The following is a 25,323-nucleotide window of genomic DNA, read 5'->3' as shown; positions in this document are numbered from 1 at the left end:
GCAGCTCGGCCGTGGTAGGGCCAGAAGCTGCCCTCGGGCCACCCAGCTCCCGGCCAGCGGGCGGCGGTGGGTAAGGGAGTCAACACCCCCGCACAGGGATTCGTCCAGGACAGCGCATCTGTTGGACTTTCCATGGACAAATCAGGCGTCTTTATGGCAACGGTCTTTGCACGCTGCTTATCTCTCCTCCCCTAGTGCCAGGAATCCCGTCCGGGGTAAAGCAGGACCTCGGAATCCAGCAAATGAGTTCCACATCTGTCTGTCTGGGAACGCCTCATGCTGTGTGCGGATACCAGGGAAACCAGAGCTGGGAACGGCTGAGGATGGGAAACACAGGCCCTCAGGGTTCCTCCAGCCTCCTGAGGGGGGCTGAGGGGAGGGAGGAAGATGGTGCTTTTAGACTTTTTGGGGGCGCATCCCCAACTTTTAAAACTGTTTCTTATGTTAATAAAAAAAAAAATCAGAAAGAAGCCAAGTCAATGCGAAGGACTGCCAGAGGGAGCCACACAAAAGGTCATGGGGGCAGAGAAGGCGGCGCCACCCTTTTCTGAAGATGCTTCTGTGTCACTGGTCTTATTCTAGCAAGTGACATTTTACGTGCATAATCTTTTAAAATTCATTTTAGGAAAGGCTCTCATCCGTGAATTCAGAAGCTCTGAGCTCCAGGCCTCGGCACCCAGAAGTGGACCTCGGCAGCCTCACCGGAATCTTCACATACAGGGTGCTCCTGGGGACGCACGACCGAGGAGGCCCGAGGCACACGACAGCATGTCAACGTGGGGGCACCGCGTGTGGGCTCAGTGTGTCCGCCCACAGGGGATGCGGTCAGGTCATTGCAAAGCCCAGGAGTGCCCGCCTGGCCAGCACTGGGAGCCGTCCTCACCAGGGGAAGGGTGACTGAGGTGCACGGTCTGGGGCCTACAAAAGGGGGGGCTCCAAGAGGATGGGCCCCCAGCCCCGGCCCCCAGATGACAAGGTGACGAGGAAGGAGACGCGTCAGGACCTGGGAGCCCCTTGGACTCCTCTGACCCTCTCGGTGGACATCAGAGCCGCCCAAGACAGGGCCTGGGCGATCCCGGGTGTGAGAGCCCCCCGGTGGGACTGACGAGGTGCTGACGAGCACCAAGCAGACACCAGGTCAGGGGGCATCTCCAACTCCTCTGAGATCCAGCAATTGTGCTCCTTGGTATTTACCCACAGGGTCAGGTTGAAAGCTCATGTCCACACGAAAACCTGCACGAGGATGTTTACAGCAGCTTTATTCATAGCTGTCAAAACCTGGAAGCAACCAAGGTGTCCTTCAGCAGGTGATGGATAAATAAACTGGTTCATCCAGACAGTAGAATATTATTCAGCACTAGAAAGAAATCAGCCATCAAGCCCTGAAAAGCCACGGAGGAAACTTACATGCGTGCCACTGAGTGAAAGGCGCCAGCGAGGAAAGGCTTCAGGATGTGTGCTTCCAACTACATGGCATTCCGGAAAAGGCAAAACTAGGGAGACAGTGAAAAGACTGAGCGTTGGGGCGTGGAGGGGGTGACCAGGTGAGCAGAGATGACTTTTACAGCAGGGAAACTACTCTGTGTGATACAGTAACAACCGACTTGTCCGTATGCATTTGTCCAAACCCACAGAACGTACAGCACCCAGAGTGAACCCTGCCACGCTGGACCTTGGGTGGCTGTGAAATGTCCGTGCAGGTTCATCAATCGTGCGAGATGCACCACCTGGCGGGGGTGTTGGCAGTAGCGGAGGCTGTGCCCATGAGGGGGGGAGGGGCTGGTGGGAAGGCTCGGCACCTTCCCATCCACTTTGTTATGAACCCAAAACTGCCCTTAAAAAATACAGTCTCTAAATAAAAAGAACTCCTCTGAGGTCCGGATACCCCTCGTTACTGGTGACCCAGCTGGCATGGAGGACAGGGGTCCGAGTCGGCCGGGACCAGTGGACATGGGTGCAGTGTGGCCCCCAGCCCGGCCTGGCTTCCCGAAGAGCATTCCTTCTGGCTCAGTCCAGAAGGGAAGGTTATCTTCCCGCTACTTTCTGGACCAAGACTGCCGTGCTTCGATACTGACCGTGGCCAGGGGCACTGCTCTCACTCCCTGGACGGGGAGGGTCTGGCGCTGACCACGGAAACCCAACGGCAACTAACGGAGACGGAGACGGCACTCACCCTGCACGGGTGCCGACCGGACTCGGCACCTCCTGGCGGGGCCCCCGAGGCTGAGCCGTGAGGGACGCCGCCCGTCGGGCAGAGGGCCAGGGTGAGCCCCTCAGACAGGTTCTCGAGCGAGGGAGGGTCCCAGGACGGGAGCAAACCCACCAGGCCCGTGGGAGGCCCCTCGGGAGCCGGAGCCTCAGGGCGGGATGGCTGTGGGCGTCTGGCTCACAGGGAAGCTTGGGCAGCTGGACGAGATGTCCCTGACCTGCGGGGGACGCAGGGTGGACGTCCAAACTCCTTGTCCGGAGCGCAGGGTGTGTGTGGTCCTGCTGCCCCGAAGTTGGCACCGCCTCCCGCCCCCACTCAGCCCCCAGCACCCCGCCTCCCACCACACCTGGTGCCCCTGGCCTCGTGCCCAGTGTTCCTCTGGATGCCCTTCCCCGACCTTCTCCATCTGGAGGACTCCTACTCATACGTCAATACCCAACCCACTGCCACCCGGGGTCACTGCTCCACCTCCCTGGCCTTCCCTTCTCCATGTGGAACCCAGGGCCAGTCTGTGGCAAGGGGTTTGGAGGCTCTCCCTCCCCTGCAAAGTCACAGCAAACTGCCCAGCGGCGGCCACCGCCCCCCACCCCCCTCCCCCAGTACACTGAGCCTCGGCCTGGCGCACAGTGGAGGCACAGACGGGCTGAGTCACAGATGGCTGTGACCTTGGATCCGTGCACTGTGGCCTGCAGCGGTCTCTGTAAAAGTTCCCGAGACGACGGCGAACTCGGAACACCCTTGAGACGTGAGGGGAACAGCATCAGCTAGGAAAGTCCCCGGCCAACAGCAGCGTCGAAGGGGTTGTTTTGCAGTTGCTTCAACATTGTGGACATTCATAGAAGTGATGTGCAAAGAGAGATGATATATCCAATCTCACGTTTCCATGGCAATGCCTCCAGCTGTGCAGCCTGCCTGGGAGCCGGCGGGGAGGGAACCCGCTCTTGTCCAGCTGCCCCCAGTCCCCGGAGGTTCTGCCAGGCATGGAATCTGGCCACGGGGAGGGTTGCAGCAGAGAGGACCCGAGACCCTGGCCTGGCCCCGCCCACGTCCTCTTCCCAGGGTCTTCCTGGAGGGAGAGGAGGTCCAGGGAGTAACCTGAGTCTGCAAGCCTCACAGGACTTGGCACGTTCTCGACGCGTCTGGCCCCTCCCTGCCAGCCCCACATGCCCTCTCTTCCTGGGGGAGGCCCACCAGGGTCTGTCCTGCCAGACGCAGCCGGGAACGCCCGCAGGTCCCACTGCTGGCGACAGAGAGCTCCTCGGGCTACTGGGCGTTTCAGGCCTCGGTAACTAGAAGAGGTCCCGAGAACAGCCAGGCCACCTACGGCACCCCCGGGCTGTTGAGGGTCGGGTCCTGAGGGGCCAGGGATGCTTGGGCCCCTGGGAAGACCCACTGGTGCTTTCTGTTCTCACATCTGTGAGGCCCCAGGTTGACAACCGCAGGTCTGCCCTGGTCGGCTGAGAACATGCTCCAAGGGCTTTGGGGGTCAGGTGTCTGAGGGGCTGGTGGCGCCCACAGCTTCAGAGACAGCTGGTGTGAGCACACAGAGCTCAGAGACAAGGAGGCCCCTGCCAGGAGGCTTGGCACGGAGACCCTGGGGTCACGTGAGCCCAGCTCTGCCAGCCCCGCCTGGCTCCCAGAGGCCAGCATGTGCTGTTAAGGACTCATCAGGCATCTGCAGGAGCTGTTTCTCACGTCTGTGCAGGTGCGGGTCTCTGCCAGCGCCTCCACACCCAGGGAAACAGCTCCCAGGGCAGCCTGTCACTGGCCCCAGGCTGTGCTCACCCACGTCCACCCAGGAGAGCAGAGGGGTGGGCTGAGGCCCAGCCAAGGGTGGGGGCCCGGGGGAGCCCGCGCTCCCACCCCCCTAGATGAGGCCTTGGCACGGCCTGAGGTCCACAGGGGAGGAGTGGGACTCGGCCAGTCCACACGCAGGGAGCCAGGGGCCTAGCCCCAAGGCCAGCATGGCCTCCGCAGGTGTTGCTTCCACAAAGAGAAAGGGCAGCACCAGGCCTGCCGGCCACGGGAAGACGCCGGCCAGGGCCCCACAGCCCCGCTCCACTCGCAGGGCCAGCACGCACGGCGGGAGCCCCGGGCCCGCCCCCTGCAGCTCTGGGGCCTCGGAGCAGCCGGGCCCCTACACCCACCTGAGCAGAGGCCTGACTGTTCCAGAGGAGTCGGAAGGCAGTGGTACTGGTCAGGGCTCTCCGGAGAAAGAAGACCAATGGCCTGTGCACTTGGAGAAAGACTTATGTTAGGGAATCTGCTCACACAACTGTGGGGCTGACGTGCAAACTCTGCAGGCAGGCCGGCAGGGAAGAGTGGGTGCCGGGACTCAGTCCAAAGGCCAAGGCCGGCTGCGGAGAATCCCTCTTCCTGGGGGACCTCGGTCCTCTTCCTCTTAAGGAGGCCTTCAACTGATTGGACGAGGCCCACGCTCACCACAGAGGTCAGGGGCTCCACCCAAGGTCAACTGACATCGGTGTCAACCGCATTTGAGAAGCACCTTCACAGAAACACCTGGAGACCCACGTTGGACCAAACATCTGGGTCCTGAGGCCTGGCCAGGTTGACCCATGGAATCAGCCCTCACAGCGGGTCCTGGGGCCTGGGCCCCTTCCCGGCACATCCACAGTGGAGACGTCCTTTCCTGTCCAGCTGTCGGCTTCGTGGGTATCACGAGAACACGGGGCGGATGATGTGCTGAAACACATACATGTGCGAGCAGCCTGTTCGAGGGAACCTACTCAGCTCTTCCCGCCAAGTCCTCTAAAGGCCACGTTGGCTCATCCCGTGGTAGTCTTGGGAGAGAACAGGGCTGCGGGGCGGACACCACACCCCTTTCAGATGCGGCTGGTGACCACTTCTGGCCCCATGGGAAACAATGGCTTGAGGCTGCAGAAGTCTGTGCAGCTGCATTTCAGTTCTGAGCGTGTGATGCCTGTGAACCCTGGGGCACCACCATGACTTACCCAATTTGGTGGACCACAGAGGAAAAGGGAAAAAAAAATCCAAGTTGCCAAGGAAACCACTTTGAATACATTTTACGATGTTGTGAAAACTGTACCTTCCAAAGGGGCTGGGTTACACTCCGGGCCGTACCATCGCTGTTACTGTGACTCTGCCCCCACAGCCACCCCCTCGGTCAGCGGTGGGGGGGACATTCGGCCACAAAGCTGTACTCCCTCAACAGAACCAGCAGTGTCCCTGTCCCCGAATCGCTCTCCCAAGGCCCTCCTCGGACAGCTTTTGGGGCAGAAGGCGTCAGGAGCCCCTGGAGAGGGTCCCCACCCCACCCATCACCATCTCCTGGTGATTCTACAAGGAACACGCTGCCCGTAACACAGACCACACAGTCGTGGCGCCAGGTTCGCCCTCGAAGACAATCACGGAACTCGGCTCTGACGGCCTTTAATGGATGAGCCAGAGCAACATCCAGCCCCAGAGCAGCAGAGACGACGCAGACAGACACCCCCGGCCCAAAGGGCGTCAGTGGAAGGGCGAGGAGGTAGGGACATGCAGGAAACACAGGAAGCAGTGCGCACACCACTCACGCTGCTCTAGAGAAGTGCGGGGTGCTCAGACACACATGTGCACATTCACACACATGCACACGCACGCTCACGCCCACAGCGAGGGCCCAGCACTCCCAGAGCAAAAGGGCGGGTCCAGAGCAGGGATGCAGGGGCAAGACACGGGCGCGTCTGGGATCCACTATCTGCTATCTGCATGTCCTTGGGGAAGGACCTCACAGGTGAGGTCAGACTGCACAGCTGTGGGGCTCACATTCGAAGCTCCCATTGTCACAGTCCCTATGAGCTCTGTGAGGAACCCCCGCTGACCCCCGTCTTTCACACGGCTTCACAGTTTTTCTACCCGTGGCCTTGGCCCCAGAGAATAACGGACGACTGTCTGTGTCGGCCAGAGCTGCTCATTCCCTCGGCCTCAAATCCATCAAAACCGAGGCTGCAAACTCAACGGCCTGCAAATGTGTGCAGAGCCCGCCGGTGAGGCAAGGGGGCAGGATGAGGACTGGGGCAAAGTGGGAGCATGTCACACCCGGGGCAGGTGCTTCTTGGGTGCAGCCAGGCAGGGATGCAGATCCAAAGTGGCCAGATCCAGATGTTCAAGAAGAAGAGATCCAGGTTTTCATGTAAAATACCTGATTTTTATTTTATTTTATTTATTTTTTGGCTGCGTTGGGTCTTTGTTGCTGGGCACGGGCTTTCTCTAGTTGCAGTGAGCAGGGGCTACTCATCGTTGCGGTGCACAGGCTTCTCACTGCAGTGACTTCTCTTGTTGCGGAGCACGGGCTTTAGGTGCGCGGGTTTCAGTAGTTGTGGCTCGCCAGCTCTAAAGCGCAGGCTCAGTAGTTGTGGCGCACAGGCTTTGTTGCTCCGCAGCATGTGGGATCTTCCCGGACTAGAGCTCAAACCCATGTCCCCTGCATTGGCAGGCGGATTCTTTTTTTTTTTTTAATCATCTTTATTGGAGTATAACTGCTTTACAATGGTGTGTTAGTTTCTGCTTTATAACAAAGTGAATCAGCTATACGTATACGTTCTCGTACATCCTCCCTCTTGCGTCTCCCTCCCACCCTCCCTATCCCACCCCTCTAGGTGGTCACAAAGCACCGAGCTGATCTCCCTGTGCTCTGCGGCTGCTTCCCACTAGCTATCTATTTTACATTTGGTAGTGTATATATGTCCATGCCACTCTCTCACTTCGTCCCAGCTTACCCTTCCCCCTCCCGGTGTCCTCAAGTCCATTCTCTAGTAGGTCTGCGTCCTGGCAGGCGTATTCTTAACCACTGTGCCACCAGGGAAGTCCCCTGATTTTTAAATAGTGACAATTAATTCAAATTAAAAAAAAAAAAAACACGGTGCAAGCCAGTGCAAACCCCAACACCCCTTGCGTCCGACGGCAGGCTTAGCTGCATTTGGAGAGCATGAGCAACTTTCTGCTGGAACGTCTTCCAGAAACCATGAGCCAGACACGGCTATCTTTGCAGGAGGATCTGAGATAAAAAACACAGACTTCGAGGGACCACAGTTCCCTCAAAGCCCTGAGAGTAAAGCCCCGGAAATGTTCTGAGTCAAGCCGTAACTTTCACCCCAAGGGCTCACTTCTCGGGGGAGCAGGCGTGAGCCTCTGGGATGACCTCTCTGAGGTCACAGCCGGGGCGGGAGCTGAAACGCAGGGTTTGTGGCCTCTCAGGTCTACGGAGGGGAGACCTGGCTGGCAGGAATCATAATTTGTTCTGTCTGTGGTTTTTCCCCTTTCTTTCAAGAAACGTTGTTGAGTGAGTCACCCACCCCAGGACAGGAATGCTGCCTGTGGGCGGGTCCCGCCGCGGGGCTCCTGCAGAAGCACCCCCAGCCCTGGGGCTCAGGTGGGAACCACGCCCATCATTCGGCTGCAACCCCAAGGGCCCTCCCGCCCCTGGCTCAGGTCCGAGATGTGGACCGGGAGGTGACCAAGGTCCCGGTTCCCAAATGCACACTGTAAAGCTCTGTGCTGGCGCCATCAAGACCCTCCCGAGGTGGTTCTCCTGCTGACCCCACAGCCTTCCAGATCTTTCCTGCGTGATCAGCAGGCAGGTGGCGGGAAGAACCGCAGGCACGCCCTCCTAGGAGGGGCTGCTGCGGGAGCCCAGATAAAGTCCCCACGGACTTGCGGGTCACAGGGCGGGACTTCGTTTGTGGACTGAGACACAGAGGTGGGCAGGCGCCAGCCAGCGGGACCCGGAGCATCCTCGCCAACAGCAGCAGCCTGGGAAGTCGTTTCTGTTGTTTTAAACCAAGAAAGTGGCTCCAAGTCTGGCGATGTCGGCCAAATGTCACCAGGGGTTGAGCCTTTGTCACTTCCTTTCTCTGCACCAACCCCAAGGCTGGCACCACTCTCTCTGGATGGCACAGCGACCCCCTCTGCGGCCGCAGCCACGACCAGAGCGGGCTTTCAGACTCGAGCCGCCCCAGCCTCTGCCGCGCTGAAGTCTCCTGTTCTCAGACGGCAAAACGTGCAGCTGGAGCATGTGCTTTCCCGGGCAGGCGACATAAATTCTTCCGGCCAGGAGGGCCAGGGAAGTAGGAAGTGAGCCAAACTCACATAGTTTTGGGTCTGTGTCATGGGGAGGGTCCCATGGCGAGGCGGCCCCGGGGACCATAGCCTAGGCGCAGCCCCAGGCGGGGGGGACACACCGGTCACGCAGCTGCTCGCCCCCATCAGTGACAGGCTGAGCGTGGCGGCCTCGGATTACGGCCCAGAGCCAGCTGTCGCGGTGGTGGGGGATGGAGGAGGGAACAGTGACTCACGCGGGTCCAGGTGGAGAAATCTGGCGCCAATCTTCCAAATTAAACTTTTAACTGGAGACCACTGACATTCACACGCAGTTGTAAGAAGGAGGACAGAGAGATCCCACGTGCCCTCAACTCACGCATGTCCCCCAGGAGCATGCACTCGTCACGCCGGGTTCCGCTCAGGGCGCCCCCCACACCCCGGCCGTGTCCGGATCCCCACGTTCACCTGCACACCTGGCGTGCTCAGTCCGTGCAATGTCTGCACACGTGTGGGCTCGGGGACCCGACCCACTTCCTGAGGAGACCCCACGATTCTCCAGGGCGAGGATACCCAGTGGGGGGCCTGTCTGCACGCAGGATGAAGGCGGTGGGGGAACGGAGCGCTGGGATCAGGGGTGGCTGGTCCCCAGGGGAGGGGCACGTGCAGAGTGGGCGTGCCCCACTCCCGGGCGGCCCACCTCGGCTGGGGACCGCGCAGAGCCCTCCCCATGCCCAAACCGGACGCACCTCTGTGATGATGAAGAAGTCGTCCCCAGGCTCCCCCTGGACCACGATCTTCTCTCCGTCCTCAAACTGGACGGGCTCCAGGGCGTCAGCCACAGTCAGACGTTCCCACTTCTCCAGAGACTCTGCAGCAGGGGACACGGGGGGTGGGGGTCACGGGGGCCAGGGAGGGTCAGGGGGTCAGCTCCCCACCCCAGACAATCTAAGAAAACACCCACATGGCCAGCCCCAGTGTGATGAGGCTTTGCTACATCACAGGATGAACAAAACAGAAAGCAAATTTCTGTGCAGGAGGCCCGGGTATTTTCACAAGTGAGTTGGGCCCAGGGTGTACACGGCTCAGCAGGTGGACAGGGCTTCAGAACTGGGAGCGATTCTAACCTACATCACAGGTTTAACATAAATGACAGGCACTGGACGTTGAGTCCAAGTTAACTCAGGATGAAATGCCTTTGTTATCCTCAAAAGAACAGAGCTGCCTATATTTTTGCAAAAATATAATCACAGCTCAGCACTAGGGTTACTAAGGGGTTTAAATAATTCAGAGGCCGAAGCAATTCTCTGTTCATAAGACACCATTCAGTGCCATTCAAAGAGCATACAACTGTATTTACGTTGAAAGAGGTGTAGTGTACCTTCCATTATTTTGGGTCAAAACACTTCATTCCAACGGCAAGTGTACTTCGATTCTTGCACATTCCGTCCACCTTCCCACCCTCTCTCATGCCTTCCCTTCCCCGTCACTATCCACTCCTAGCCCTCAGGAAAGAAAAAAATAATAGCATGCTCCTTTTATAAGAAATTAATGATTGCCTGATTAACTGTTTCTTTTTTGGCCAAAGAAACTTTTCTGGCCTACACTTATCAGCTGCACTTATGTAGGTCAGCCGCTAAAAATACAAAGCAAAGCATTTATTTTAGATCTCGATTAAGAGGGGGATTTCTCTGCTTGAAAACTCCTGCCAGGGCCACACGCTGAAAAGGACACGCTTTTGACCAACCCCGGGGCTGGAGCAGATTCTGGAGCCGCTGCCAGCACGCTGGTCCAGCAGCCTCCATACCGGACGGGAGCTGCCCCGTGACCCAGACCCCGGGCACCCTCAGGAGGCTGGCACAGCCACCTCGGGACGAAGACGCAAGTGACTTTGAAGGGTCATGGTTGGTGCCGAGGTGGAAGCCGGTGCCGGTAAACGTGTGACTGCTGCTTGGTTTCCCTCCAGGGCGATGAGAGGCGTTTGATTTTACAGCCTTGGGCTTAGGAAGTTCTCTTCCTCCTGTTTGAGCCGTGGGTTTTTCTACTGCATTTGAGACCTGGAACCCCAGTCCCGAGGTCGGAGGGTCAGAGCTTCCACCCTCAGCAGCGTAAATCCCAGGAGAGAACTGCTGGAAGAGACGGAGATCAGGGCGATTCCTTGGTCCCGATTTCTGAAGCAGAAGCTTTGGGGGCATTTTTACTGCATTCAGATCCCTGGGTCCCAGGTGTGGATGGTCAGCTCAGGTGGGAAAACGGTGACTGGCCGGGTGGGGCCACTCCCAACGCTGCCCTTCTGGAGGGGGGTCTCAACGCTGCCAGGGAAAGTGGCAGACACCCCAGAAGAGACACAGAAGGCAGCCCTCAGTCAGCGGCAGCCAAGGGGCAGGCACACCCACCCGGAAGGGACGGGCCTCGGGGCCGACGCTTCGGGAGAATGCGGACCCTCGGGCCCTGCCTCACGGCCGCTGCCGCCCAGCCCTGGGCCTGACCCCGGCTCCCCTCCCAGGAGACCCCCTTTTCCTGCCTGGAGGCCTGAAGCCTGCTTTTCCCCTTGAAATAGGGTCAGGGCAGGCCCCCTGAGCTGCCTCTACTACCTCCCTGGAGCAGTGGGGGCCGGGAGGGACGCGCCGGGTGGGCAGCCATCCTGCAGCAAATGCGTCTCCACATCCGTCCCCCAGGCCTGTGCCGTGTCCTCTGCCGGGGGACCTGAGCCCGCTTCTGCCGGCTGCCCCCCACCTCCCCCAACCCACACCACCCCCATGTCAGCAACTACAAGCAGTCGTGTCCTTCTTTTTGCAATTTGGAAACAAAATAATCAGAAAAGTAGAATGAACAACACAACCAGCATCTGTCCTGAATGAAATTACAGGACTACTTGGTCGTGTTTGCTTCAGAGCTGTTCCTTACAGACACATCATGTTGATGGTAAAACTGAGTCCCTCTCTGTCTCACTTTGAGTTCTCTCTCCTTCCGCAGAGGCTGTGACTACTCAGATTTGGTGGATTTTTTTTTTAATCTTAAAGGGTTTGGTGAGTTTCCACCCCATAGGTGGTCTTACACCTTTACTGTAACACAGCTTCATCAACATGACCCAGCGTTGCCAAAATTATGCAGGGATGCACCCTCATCTGCGCCATCTTCTGTGTCCAAGATCCATGTTGAAACGTGTTGACACGCGGAGACCGAGTCCATACGCTTTACTGGAGTATAAACCTGCATAACACAAACACCTGGGCGCAAGGACCTTCCTGCGATGACAGATTTTAGGCTGTTTCTACTTTCTTGTCATCGTAGGAATTGCTGAAATGACCATCCATGTCCATGTCTCTTTTTTTATTAACCATGTTTTTTTGTTTGTTTGTTTTTTTGCGGTACGTGGGCCTCTCACTGTTGTGGCCTCTCCCGTTGCGGAGCACAGGCTCCGGACGCGCAGGCTCAGCAGCCATGGCTCACGGGCCCAGCCGCTCCGCGGAACGTGGGATCTTCCCGGACAGGGGCACGAACCCGCGTCCCCTGCATCGGCAGACGGACTCTCAACCACTGTGCCACCAGGGAAGCCCCATGTTTTTAATTGAAGTACAGTTGTGATAGTTTCAGGTGTATAGCAAATTGATTCAGTTATATACATATATATATACATATATATATATATCCTTTTTCAGATTCTTTTCCCTTATAGGTTATTACGAGATACTGAATATAGTTCCCTGTGCTCTACAGTAGGACCTTGCTGCTTATCTATTTTATACACAGTGGTGTGTATCTGCTAATCCCAAACTCCTAATTTATCCACCCCCCTTCCCCCTTTGGTAACCATACGTTTGTTTTCTATGTCTGTGAGTCTCTTTCTGTTTCATAAGTAAGTTCATTTGCATCATTTTTCTTAGATTCCACGCATAAGTGATAACATATGGTATTTTTCTTTCTGACTTACTTGCTCAGTAGGATAATCTCTAGGTCCATCCATGTTGCTGCAAATGGCATTATTTCACTCTTTTTTATGGCTGAGTAGTATTCCTTTGTATATATACACCACATCTTCTTTATCCATTCATCTGTCCATGGACATTTAGGTTGTTTCCATGTCTTGGCTATAGTAAATAGTGCTGCTGTGAACATAGGGGTGCATGAATCTTTTCGAATTATGGCTTTCTCTGGATATGTGCCCAGGAGTCGGATTGCTGGATCATATGGTAGCTCTATTTTTAGTTTTTCGAGGAACCTCCATACCGTTTTCCCTAGTAGCTGCACCAACTTACATTCCCAACAACAGTGTAGGATTCCCTTTTCTCCACACCCTGTCCAGCATTTGTTATTTGTAGACTTTTTGATGATGGCCATCCTGACCAGTGTGAGGTGGTACCTCATTGTAGTTTTGATTTGCATTTCTCTAATAATTAGCAATGTTGAGCATCTTTCCATGTGCCTGTTGGCCATCTGTATGTCTTTGTTGGAGAAATGTCTAGTTAGGTCTTCTGTCCGTTTTTTGAATGGGTTGTTTTTTTGATATTGAGCTGTATAAGCAGTTTGTATGTTTTGGAAATTAATCCCCTGTCAGTAGTATCACTTCCAAATATTTTCTGCCAGTCCGTAGGTCGTCTTTCCGTTTTGTTTATGGTTTCCTTTGCTGTGCAAAAGCTTTTAAGTTTCATTAGGTTCCATTTGTTTATTCTTGTTTTTTATTTCCATTTCTCTAGGAGACAGAGCCAAACAGATCTTGCTGTGATTTCTGTCAAAGAGTGTCCTGCCTATGTTGTCCTCTAGGAGTTTTATACTGTCTGTCCGGTCTTACATTTAGGTCGTTAATCCATTTTGAGCGTTTTTTTGTGTGTGACGTTACGGAGTGTTCTAACTTCATTCTTTTCCATGCAGCCCTCCAGCTTTCCCAGCATCACTTATTGAAGAGGCTATCTTTTCTCCATTGTATATTCTTGTCTCCTTGACGCCTTTGCACCCACGAAAGTGCACCTGCTTCTTCTCCTTCTCACTCCAAAGTTTCTTAGAAAAGGAGGCTAAGCCTCACTCACCACCTGCACCCACAAGTCCAGCCTGGGGTTTTTAAGGCTGTGATGTTCCCGCAGGAACTCCTGCTGGAAGGTTATTTCCCGCGGTTCCCAGGGCCTTAGCACTTAAGACGTCACTCACTTTCCCAAGCGGGTCCCACTCCCTGTCCTTAAGGGGAGCTGCTAGACACACACTGATTCATATTCCAACTGATTAAAATGACATAAAATTAAAATTCTCAAGTGTTCCACACAGATACACAACACCTGCATCACTGCCAAAAGTTCTACTGGGCAGGCTGGTCCAGAATGATATGTCACTGTCGTGTATGTCGAAGCAACTTCAAAACGCTGAAAATCTTCTGCTGGAGAGAACCTTGCTGACACTCCCGACAGTCAATGGAAATGCGGCCGACGTGTCTCTCAGATCCCAGGACGAGAAAAGCGTGGGGCACACGAGAACCCCCATGGAGGAAAACCCAAACAGGTCAGGAAAGACGCTCGACACAGCTCCAAATGGACCAACGTAGAGAGGATGGCGTTGATGGTAGAGAGACGGACATGCAAAGCACGGATGGATGGAGGGCAGGCACAGTGTGTGTGTGTGTGTGTGCGTGTGTGTCTGTTCGTGGGCACGTACATGCCTGCATACAAGATGCATCTGTATGTGTGTGCATGTGTGTGTGTGGGTGCACTGCACAGGTGTGAGCACACATGTGTGTCCCAAACTTGCACAGCATGTGGAAATGGCTGGGCCGCAGCCCCGGGCGGCCAGGTCGGGGGCACGCACCCAGGATGGAGACCTTGCTGAGAAACTCCTCGTACATCCTGCGCTTCCTCAGCGTGCTGCCCTGTGGGAGGGGGAGACACAGAGAAGCAGGTGTTCAGAAGGACTTCGCGCCCTGACCCCTTCCACATTCCCAAATTCCCCAAGTGACTCTGAACTCCTAAAAGGAGACCCCGGAAGCCCCTCGAACAAGCAAGGGCCTGAGCGGTGGCCGCCGTTCACAGCCCAGACCTCCCCACACATCCCCCTCCGGGGTCTCCGTCCTAACTGCACATGTGAGGTTGGGCCTCATCCAGACCCACGGGATTGGGGGAGCCAGGAGGCCTGAACCTCGAGCGGGTTCAGAAGCCCCGGGTTCAAATCCCACCCCTCCCTCCGTATCCGCACGCCCCAAGCCAGCTACCCCTCTCTGAGCCTCAGTTTCCTCATCTGGACGATGGGGTATCTTAATTCCTGTCCCACAGGATTCTGTGAAAGTTACGTGAGCAGACGTGGATCAGCTGACATGGCAAGAGGACCTCGGCACCGCCCCCCGACCTGGCCTCAGACTCCCCATTGGCTCTCTGTGGCTCAGGGCCAGACCAGCATTAAAAGAGGCTGCGAGTCTCGAATCTGGAATCCTGGAGGTTCTCCCTGCCTCCCTCACAGAAGCACAGAGACACCCCAGGGCCCCTCCATCCGGCAAAGAGCCCCACAGGGCTGGGACCCACGACCACATCATAACTGGACCAAGAGGGCATAGATGGGGCCCCTGCACCGCCGGCTGGTGGCCACGGAGGGGACACAGCATCCTGGTGGTCAGTGGCAGAACCTAGGAGTCTTGGGGCCCCGTGTGTCCACTTGCGGCGGGTCTGGACGCCTGCGGTGGCAGCATGATCAGCTCAGCTCAGCCCCCAGCCCGAGCCGAGCCGTCTCAGACCCCGTCGGCCTCGAGAAAGGCGTTTCTTTTGAAAGATAATTTATATTCCCACTGACCTCCCAGCAGCTACGCCCACCCGCTGGAATGCAGGCATGTTTGCCCAGGAACCCTAGACATTAAAGCTCGGCACAACTGGCCCATCCATCTCCCGCCGCAGGATGACAGCTGGAGGTGGCCACCCGGGACCCTCGGGCAAGGAGACCCGCCTCCAAGGCTGACCAAGGCGCCCCCCGTTGGAAGCTTTCCTCCTGGGATGAGATGGACGGGGAGGCAGGGCCCGGAGCCCCCACTGTCGGTTCATGCATCACGCAGGTGTCAGGGCGCCGGCCCGTCACCTTGGGGGCTGCCAGGACCCCCACTTGGGGGGCTTTGCGGCGCATCTGCCGGCAACCCCAAGGTGGGCTTTGTGCCTGGTGAGGCTGGCCCTACGTACAACTCCCGTCACAGGTACGGGGCCTGCCCAAGGCCACACTGAGGGAAGGCGCCAGCGGGGCCTGGAACCCTCGTCCTCGTGGATGCTTGCAGAGGACCCACGCTGGCTGCGGGGGGGCGGGGCCTGGCCCGGCTCAGCTCCGCCCATCTCCCTGGTCCCTGCAGCCTCGGTCTCCACATCTCTGTGCTGGGGTCCCGTCGGGCCGACTTTGAGGAACAGAGACCGCAGGGGAAGACCATCTACGTCCACCACAGCACCAGCCACGCCTCGCGTGTCCTCCTGCCCCTCCAGCCGCCCACTCCTCACGCGCCCCTCCCCCCCGGCAGGGCAGTAGAGCCGGTGCCCTCACCTGACCCGGGACAGATGGATGGGGACGCATGGGCAGGGCAGGGAGGGGAAGGCAGCACTTCCTGACCTCCCACCTCACCGCCAGCAGCGGGGCCCAGAACCTCACTTCGGGGCCGCTTGTAGCTGGAGACACGGCCCCGCCCCCAGCCCCGACCCACTGGTGCAGGCGTGAAGCCAGCCCGGAACCCCAGTGCCCAACGTGAGGCTCCTTCTGCTGCACCGTCCACTGCACCCCGCTGTCCCCGGGGAAGCGTTCTGTCCTAAGACTGGAAGCTAAAATGTCTGTGAAATCCAGGCCCACCGCCCCCCAGGCCCCACCTGCGTGGACTGAGCCAGCCCTGAGGATGGGCTGGGGACCTGGGTCCCGGCGGACAGCAGTGCTCTGGCCATAGCACACACACCCCTGGGTATAGAGCATTCACAGCAGGCCTGCCCCCCGGGCTGCAGCTCGGGGGAGGGTGCGAACCCGCCAGGCTGAGGAGGAATCTACATCGGGTAAGATGATGACCCTTCGACCTGGACCGACCACTCCGAACGCCCTTTCCCCTTACATGTTCAATCCTGACCGGCCCTGCAGCCGTGAAATGAAGCGCACACGTGCACACACACACACACCGCCCCAGCTCCCACGAGAAGGGGGTCCCAGGCCCCTGCTGCCCCACTTCATGGATGGGAGCCAGGGGCCCAAGCAGGTGGGGTGGGAGCTCAGCACTGCGGCTCAGGACCTGGTTCCGGGGGTCTCGGGCCCCCCCCAGGCAAGTGGGGCTCTGGAGACCCCAGCCCAGACTCCACAACAGGATTTTGCACTCATCAATCCCCACTTGGGGTCTCACGTAAGATTCAGGGTGAACAAAAGGTACTGAAGCTTGAAAGAATGAAGTCCGGGGTCGCTGGCCCCTGCCTGGGGGCCCGGAGGGGGTCGAGCCCCTGTCCTGCTCAGAGGCGGCGCACGTGGCTGGCCTCGCCAAGCTCCATCCGTCCGTCCGTCTGTCTGTAGCACGTGGAGCAGTGGAGCCTCTTGGGTCCGATGTTCTGGGATTCAGAGGTGGGTGGCCCTCTCCCTGGAGACACTACCAGCCTCCATCCCGCGTCCCCCACGCGTGTCCAGCTCAGGGTCCACTCGTCGCACGATGGGCACATCCGAGTCCGCCCAAGCCACGGGCTGATGCAGCAGTGGACGCCGTCCCCGGACACTCCCTTCCGAGTGGGCCACATTGTCATTTTCTCCCCAAGACACAGGGGCTCTGCAGGCTCCCAGCGCGGCCGCGGCTATTCTTAGTGCCCGGGGATCCAGAATTAAAACAGAGGAAGCGCCAGCTGCCTCGGTGGTTTGGGAACTTCCCTGAATGTACTGTTCCAGCCACAAAAATCCCACAGCCAAGGACGACTCTGACTCGGCGTGGACGATGGCGGAGAAACAACGGCTTATGCGACGGGCCAGGTGCGTCCAGAGGAGACAGGGAGGGGGAGGGTGCCCGGGGCGCCTCCCCCCAGACAGTGAGCTCTCCCGGAGAAAACAGGAACGGGCAGGTTCAGGACCAAAGAGCGGGAGCCGCATTCCACGAGGACCCACCTCACAGGGCAGGGCAGGGCCTCCCCCAGTGGATGACCCCCGAGTGCACAGACGACGAGCCACACGAAACAGATGCCCCCAGGACTGAACTGACCCCTCCCTGCGCCACGAAGGACCAGGAGCTACAGCGGAGCCAGGACGGCAGCCGGCAATCCCTTCTCCCTCGTTCGCCTTTGGAGGGGCCCCTGGGGCAGGACCGGCTCTCCAGGCTCAGCTGGGACTGAGCTCACAGAGCCTGTTCTAAACATCGCAGACCTTCCCCAGGCCTCCCCCAGAGCATCCCAAACCACAGCCCGCGCCCCAGAAACTGCACCGCCCAGGCTGGGCTTCAGGAGACAACCAAGGCCCAAAGGGCACCTGGCAGCAGCACGTCCAGCCCCGGGGTCTCCCAGCAATGTGCTCACCTGGGTCACCTCCCTCCAGGCCCACAGGGGCCGCCTTTGAGCAAACACCATCGCCAGCCCCTGGGGGCTGCCCTCAGGAATGAGCCCACCCCCGCCCAGGTCCTCCAGCACCACCCCTGACCAGCAGAAAAGCACCCGGCCCAGCGGTCACCACTGGTGAGCACGGATGGCCAAGGAGTGTGACTTCCGTGAGGACGGGGCACTCAGCTCCCAGGGGCCTCTGCCCAGAGACCTGCGGCCACAAGGGAACCACCCCCAGACCAGAGTGGCCAGCCAGGACCTCCCTCCACCCCTCCCGAATCGGGACTCTCTCCACTCTCACCCAGAAGGCCCCCAAGTGCCCGGGCATCACCGGGTCCAGAGCGGCTCCTGCCACTTCTCTGCCCACACTCCTGCTGGGGCTCCCAGTGCACTCAGAGTCTGAGTCCAGGCTCCGGCCCCACCCACCACAGGATCCCAGCAGCCTCACTATCTCCCCACTGGTCCACGAACAGGCCAGCCAGGCCTGCACCCCAGGGCCCTTGCACTGGCTGTTTCTACTGCCTGAACACTCTCCCCCTGGACAGCCAAGGGCTCCCTGCTCTGGGCCTCTGCTCGACACCACCTCATCACAAAAGGGGTCTCAGGGAGGGGGGCCTCAAGGCTTTCTTTAAAACATCAGCCCCCCGCCCCCACCTCTGCCCCTCTCTGCTCTATCATTCTCCGTGGAAACTGTCAACAGGAGGTGTATGTTTACTCCATCATCTCCACCAGCACGTCAGCCTCCCAGTTCCCTGACGGGTCCCAGCACTGGGAACCCAGCAGTGCGTGTGCAGGACGGACACTCAGCGGGCATGGGAAGGTCCCGCCTCTTCTGCCTGGGAGGGGCCTTCTCAGCGCACAGGCTCATCTCCGGAGCCTTCTGTGAACACCTGCCCCGGTGCTCCCGAGAGCCCCACGGTGAGCCTCCACAGGTGTGCACACCTACACCCACACTGTGCCAACTAAGAGGGGAGCTGGCTGCATGTGAGAAAACCTAACATGACAGTCCCCAAGTAAGGAATCCTAGAGGCCAGCGGCCTGCCCGGTGCTGCGGCCCCACTGCGCCCCCAGAAGCCAGGGTCCTTCAGTGATTCGCTCCACCACCTTGGGGAACGTCACCTCATGGTCAAGAATGGCAGCTGGAACTCCAGCCATCACAACCACATTCCAGACAGTTGTAAGGAGAATGGGGGAGGAAAGCAAAAGGGGCTTCCCCAGCTGTCTGCCTGCCTCTTGGGTAACTTTCCTGAACCCCCTCCTGACACTCGCCACCCATCGCATCCCTACTTATGGCCCCCACCTGGACACAACCAGGGTTCCCGCAAGATGCTTGGTGGGCATCAGACTCGGCTGGCTGCCCTCCCAGCCCTGGCGAAGCCTCCACGCAGGCACCACTCACTCACCATGAGGATGCGCCGGTAGCTGTCCCGGTCGATGCCCCAGAGCTTGAGGTCCGTCTTGGCCTTCACAGTCGCCGCCCTGGGGGTGCCGTAGATGAGGGCCAGCTCCCCGAAGCTGCCGCCTTCACTGATGCTGGTCACCCACTCTCCGTTCACATACACCTTTGGGGAACAGGGGGACAGTGTCACGGGGGCTGGGGCCACCCACCCTCTGTCCACATACACCTCCGGGGGACAGAGGGACCGTGTCACGGGGGCCTGGGATTACACTGCTGCTTCCTGCGTGGGGAGCCCTCCGTTCCATCCCCCAGGAGGGCACAAGGCCGCTGCAGCCCCCAGATCCCTTGCAGGCGGGCAGAACTCGGCACTGCCCTGCCCAGGCCCAGGATCGGCCAAGGCGCCCGCCTCACGCCCAGCCCTACCCAGAGCCAAGGCTGGACGGGCACAAAGGCAGAGGCCCTCAGCAGTCAGTGCCGACGAGACTGGCCAGGCCCCAGGCGGATGCACCGCTCCGGCTCCTAGTCCACAGGAGAGCAAGTCCCGCCACCTCCCAGGTCGGCCTGCGACTCAGCTCCTCACCGACCTGAGACGGGGCTGTCCACCTGGGCCTTGGGATCCCTGACTGCACACCAGGGAGTCAACCCTGCCGTGGCGCTCTCGCCCCACCCGTGCGGGCCCCTCCACTTCGTTCACAGACAGCCCTCCCTGCTGTTCCTGCTGCCCGAGGCTCCGGGGAGCAGCCCGGCCCCTGGCCCACCTCCACCGGCAGGCCCCGCGGCCGGGAAGGAGCCAGGCTTCCCGAGCCTCCCCGGGGCCTCCGCTCCCCGCGGGCAGCAGCCAAGCGCCCAGGCCTGCGGTCAATGGGAGCAGAGGCTGGCGCCGAGGGCCGAGCCCAGAAGGCGGACAAGATTCCCTTTCAGCCTGGGAGGGCGGTGCCCGCGGCACAGTGACCCTACTATCCAGGGACCCGCACGTCCGCATCCTGCAAGAATGGCCCGGATTGTTTATTATGCAGATTTGCTTACTATAAATTAACACAACCACTGTTCATTCCCTCGATGTCAATGAGCTTAAAGAATGGTTCCCATTGGCAAAAAGCATGCATGTCGGGAAAGAATGGATTGCGATGAATCATGGAAGCAATTCTTATGGAATCAATGACTCATTATCCTGATAATAACTGAGGCACAGAATTGCCAGCCTGCGGGGCACCACGCAGGTGATAACGGAGTCCAGTGTGAGCGAGGCTGGGGAGCAGCGGCCGGCCTGCCCACAAGGTGTCAGGGGAATGGAGCTGACAGTTTACAGAGAGACCCGGGGCCTGCGCGTCTGTCCCCGTGAGCCCCTGCCCGCCCAGCGAGCCTGCACAACGCCCCTGCCGGGTGTCGCGGAGAAGAGACACCAGCTTCCACTCAGCAAGGCCCTCGAGGAGTCAGGGCGACGCCCATCCTTCCCACGAGGCAGGGAGTGTGCCCGCCCGGCTTTGCCCCGAGATGCTCCCCCACAGACAGCATCCCCAGAGCCGCCACCTGTGGTTTTCTCAAAGGGGACCAGAGTCTGTGGAGGGGCAGTCACGGTGGCCCAGGCACGGCCGGGCTGGCACCAGCTCCCCTCGCGGCTGGTCCTCCCTTCACGGGGCTTGTATGCTTGTAAAATCCTCTCAGCGTGGATACAACTCTCAAACCTTAACCTGTACGACCCTAAGCACGCAGCGCAGTGAGTCTCCCCACCACTCAGGTCAGGGCACGGGGCGTTTCCAGGTGGCAGGAACTCCCGGAGCCCCTCGAGGGCTCAGGTGCCTTCAGATAACCATGGTGCGGCTGAAAGGAACCCCAGCACGTCCTTCTGTGCCAGGCGAGTCTGAGCGCTGGGTCCGGTCCGTCCGTTCTCACGGCTGCACCGCCACTCCCCAGGCTGTGGGTGATGGGTGCCGTCTAGTTTCAGCTCTGATTCCAAAGGGGGCCTCGAACCTTCTCACGTGTGACTAAGCGCCCTCACTCTCGTGGGTGATGCAGGGGGTGGGGGTGGCGCTGGCGGCGTCACGTGGTACTCGCGCGATCTGCTGAACGCCGCCTCCCCAGGCTGCACCAGCCGGCCCTCCCCTGGCGCCCGCGCCTGCTCCCTCGGTGCAGGGTCACCACAGCGACGTGGGCTCAGAGGACCACGGATCTCGGGTGGGGAGCCTCGCCAGACACACGGAGCCTGGGGAGGGTGTGCGGCCTCCCTGCTCCCACCTCAGGGGGAGAAGGAACCACCGCCTCGGATGGCTGTGGGGGGCAGGCCACCCCCATCACCCGCCAAATAGCACAGGGTCCCCCAGGGAACAGGGCAGGTGGCTTAGGAGAGGCACCAGCAGCAGCTGCACCTCCACTTCCCCAGGGTGCGTCCCCAAAGGACGCGTAGGCAGCTGCCGCCGGAGCGCGTCACCAGGGGGCCGTGAGGACCCCTTCCTCACCGAGGTCCCGACAGCGTCCCCAGAGGCGTCAGAGGAGAGCATTGTGCAGAGCTGAGGACGGGCCAGGGCCGCCCTGCGGAGCACAAAGGGCCTTCCTTCTCGGGACACTGGCCTCTGTCACCACCCCAGCTGGCATGCAAAGGGGCTACTTCGTGCTTTGTTTCGTTTTTGTTTTTCCTTCTTTTAAAAGAAGAGTGCTGGGAGGCCCTACTGGGCTATGCTCCCGCCGCTGCCTCGGTTTCTCCGGCTGAACCCAGAGCTCCCACCCGGCTGTTCTTCGTTCATTCGTTCACTCGTTGTCACCCCCGTGTCACCCCCAGCACCCTGGGTGCCCTGCACGTTCTAGCTGCTGGCTTCAGCAGTGAAGTGCGGATTCCTGTCCACCGGGACTTACCGGCCGACCGGTCGGTGACCATCACACAAGCGTTACTGTCATGAAAACGAGCGCAGGCCCTGCAGAAAAGGGAAGGCGGGGCCACAGTCCAGACGGTTCAGAGAGGACGTCTGAGGAGGGGACGTCGAGCCCAGCCTGAGGGGCCCCCGGAAAGACCAGGGGGAAGAGATTTGAGGCGGGGGGACAGGACGGGCCAAGGCCCTGAGGCAGGACTAAACTCGGAAGGCACTGGATGCAGCAAGACCACACAGGGAGATGTTCGTCTCAGGACCAGAAGGTTCCAGCACGGCTGAGGCCAGGTTCACATCTGGGATGCTCCCCGGGCTGCAGCTGGAGCCCAGCTCGGGGCGGCGGGAGGCGGGCAGGGAGGAGTGAGGGGCGTCCCAGAAACACAGCCTTCGACCACGTTACTCAACAGGTGGTGTGCGGACCAGGTGCACAGCATCACCTGGGAACCTGTGGAAACCCAGGTGCACGCCCCCCGCCCAACCCCCGACGATGACCGACTGAATCAGAACCCCAGGGGTGCAACCCAGAGGCCAGGATCTCAGCAGGAGATGCTGATGCCTGCCCACGATGGACCAGCTCTGATTCGACTTTGGACGGAGGTGGAGACGGTGACTGGGCTGAAGGCACAAGAATCTGCTTAGTGAGACCCCAGAAGCAGCATCAGAGGTAGCACTGCATTTCCATCAAGGGGGACTTGAGATGGGGACCTCGGCCCCGCCAAAACAGACAAGCAGCTGGGAACGCCGGGGGGGCTGCCTCCCCGCCTGCCCCCAAACCCGGGACAATTCGGTTCCACACTCGACTCCACAGAAAACAGCAATCCAACTGAAATAACTGTTGGGTGAGCGGAGACAGAATCAGTCACTGAGTTATCCCCTACACTGGATGGGGGATCCTGCGGCCTCAGCCCCCCTGCACCCCACAGCCACTTCCCACACAACCCGGAGCCGCCCAGGCAAGGAAGCGAGTTGGGCGTGCCAGCCGCTGTTGTTTTTGGTTTCACAGATGGTGAGAAAAAGCTAATGGCCCAGCTCCCAGGCTCCGGCCACAAAGAGACGGGGCATCCAAGCAGGTGAGTCTGTGCAGGTGAGTCCAGGTATGTCGGCTGCTCTTCTCAGGTAAACTCGGTTCCGAGCCTCAACCCTCTTTAGCCCAAAACACCTGGGGAAAGTCAACTGTCTGGTTTTGCTTGAGAGGCAACTCCTCCCAGAGACTCCCTCCCAGCTCCCTGTCTGTGGTGTCCGGGTCACGTGGACCAGCCCCATGGGGTCAGCAGTCGCTCCCCAGGGGTGGCCAGCCGCCAGCCAGGTTCCCTCCTCGGAACCCGCCACACTCCTGGGCCTCCTCCCGCCCTCCCCCCACAGACATCACGCTCTCCGAGGTCCCACAAGGCAGGGTCCCATCAGGATCCCAATCCATGTCTGAAGTGCCACTTACTTCCGGGGTGACCACGCGCCCCGTCAAGGGCCCGGTGTGGGGTGCGCACGAGGACCGGTCCCCTCCCCGAGCTGTCGTCACATTACCACCACCACACAGGGGGCTCTGGGTCACCTGTCCGTGATTCCAGAGCAGCCTCTGGCCACAGTAGGGCCACCAGGACCTCAGCAGGGAACCAAGAGGGGTGCTGGGCCCCCAGACACACCCTGTGGGTGAGAAGCTGCAGGAAAGCTTCACAGCCGGCTCGGGGCCAGGGCCACCCAGCGCCCAGGAAGTGGCCGGTCAGCAGACAGCGCCTGAGAGCAGGACGCCCAGGTCCCTGCACAGCCCGTCATCCACAGCAGCACGGCTCAGGGTGGCAGCCACGAATGCAGGCACGACATTTAAACGGATAAACAAGACGTGGGCCATCCATGCAGTGGAATGTGACTCAGCCTTAAAAAGGGAGGAAACTCTGATGACTGCTGCAATGTGGATGGACCCTGAGGACGTGATGCTCGGGGAGGTGAGCCAGATCCAGGAGGACAGACACTGTGTGGTTCCACTTCTGAGGTCCCTGGAGGCGTCAGGGTCACAGAGATGGCAAGGAGAGGGTGGGGGCCCGGGGCTGGGGGAGGGGGCTGGGGGTTAGTGTTTAATGGGGGCAGAGCCTCAGTTTGGGAAGATGAGAAAGTTCTGGAGACGATGGTGGGGATGGCTGCACAGCAGTGTGAATGTGCTTGATGCCCCTGAACCGGACACTTAAAACGGTTAAGACGACAACTTTTATGTTATGTGTACTTTACCAATTAAAAAATAAAAAACAGAACACCAGGCAAGCAGACTGGCGGGCCGTGACCCGTGGAGCCTGACGGCCTGGGGTGCCCTGTCCCCGGGAGGCCCCTCCCACCTCTGGAGGCTGGAAACGGCTCTCCTCCCAGACGTCTTGTGAAACAGGGGGAGCCCTGGGCGGGGGGCTGGAGCCTGGGGTGGGGTAGATCCCCCCAAGGAGGCCCTAAAGCACCAAAGGCCTGGAAGGATCGGGGAGGAACCGTGCTCCTGAGCCTGTAAGGTCAGCCGAGGAGTGTCCTTTCAAGTGGAAATGCTACGTTCCACGAATAAAACAAATTGGGAGATATTTTTATACTTAGGAAAATGGATTATAGCTCTTGGTGACACACACACTGCAGCCAGCACTCTCCGCATCTCTCTGGAAAACCGTAATTTAAACCAAGCTGGTGTTTTTGGCATCCGGTCACCTGGCCGTCCCCCCCACCCCAGGGCGCCGCTGGTCAGAGGGCAGTGTCCAGCCTGCAGAAGGGGGGCTCTGGATGACCACCCCCAAACCATGCCCGTTTAAAGGCCAGGATGGGGCCTCCGATGGGAGCCCACGTCCTGGGGGCTTCAGGGCAACGACGTGATGGACACAGTCTCCACTCCCCCCGCCCTCACAAGACGGGCCTCACTCAAGCCTTAAAAGCCACCCTCGGAACCCTCACAAGCGGCCAGTCCCTGGTCAGGGGTCACTCCCCTGCTCCCCTGAAGGCAGAGCCAGAAAGGAGCAAACAAAACATGGCACCAGGCCTGGGAGAAGCTGCAGCTTCGTACCCAGAGCGGTGATAACAGTCATTATTAGAATGTGTGCTGGTAGCCAGCAGCCCACTTTTTCACCCCAGGTTCCTGACTGAGCATCTTTTGATTCCTTTAAACGTGGCCTCACCCACAAGGCTCGGGCCCTGCATGTTTATCCTGCACTCACGCCCACATCACAGGAGCTCCCTCTGCAGGCTCCCTCGCCCCGCCCGGCCCTCCCACGCCCACCAGCAGCTGGAAACTCTGATGAGACTGACGGAGGGGCGGCCCCCAAGTCACCGCCTTGTCCCATCCGGGCTGAC

The 25,323-nt window shown here is 59.4% G+C and overlaps 1 protein-coding gene across 4 annotated transcripts in view; it reads right to left on the bottom strand.

Moving 5' to 3' along the window:
• The window catches only part of PRKAR1B (protein kinase cAMP-dependent type I regulatory subunit beta), a 101,775-nt gene that overhangs the window by 5,662 nt on the left and 70,790 nt on the right, over nt 1-25,323 (bottom strand). For 3 of the 4 annotated variants that reach the window (XM_082644293.1, XM_082644292.1, XM_082644291.1), the window contains exons 7-9: nt 19,158-19,316; nt 14,060-14,120; nt 9,016-9,137 (exon numbers count right to left, since the gene is read on the bottom strand). In XM_082644293.1, the coding sequence (XP_082500419.1) occupies nt 9,016-9,137; nt 14,060-14,120; nt 19,158-19,316 (342 nt within the window). The remainder of the gene's footprint in view (nt 1-9,015; nt 9,138-14,059; nt 14,121-19,157; nt 19,317-25,323) is intronic. The other variant, XM_082644294.1, reaches the window with a different exon arrangement.

This window comes from Mesoplodon mirus, assembly GCF_964341445.2.
Source record: "Mesoplodon mirus genome assembly, chromosome: 15".
Classification (NCBI taxonomy): domain Eukaryota; kingdom Metazoa; phylum Chordata; class Mammalia; order Artiodactyla; family Ziphiidae; genus Mesoplodon; species Mesoplodon mirus.
Note: the sequence above shows the minus strand (reverse complement) of the source record. Positions and strands in the feature narration are given on the sequence as shown.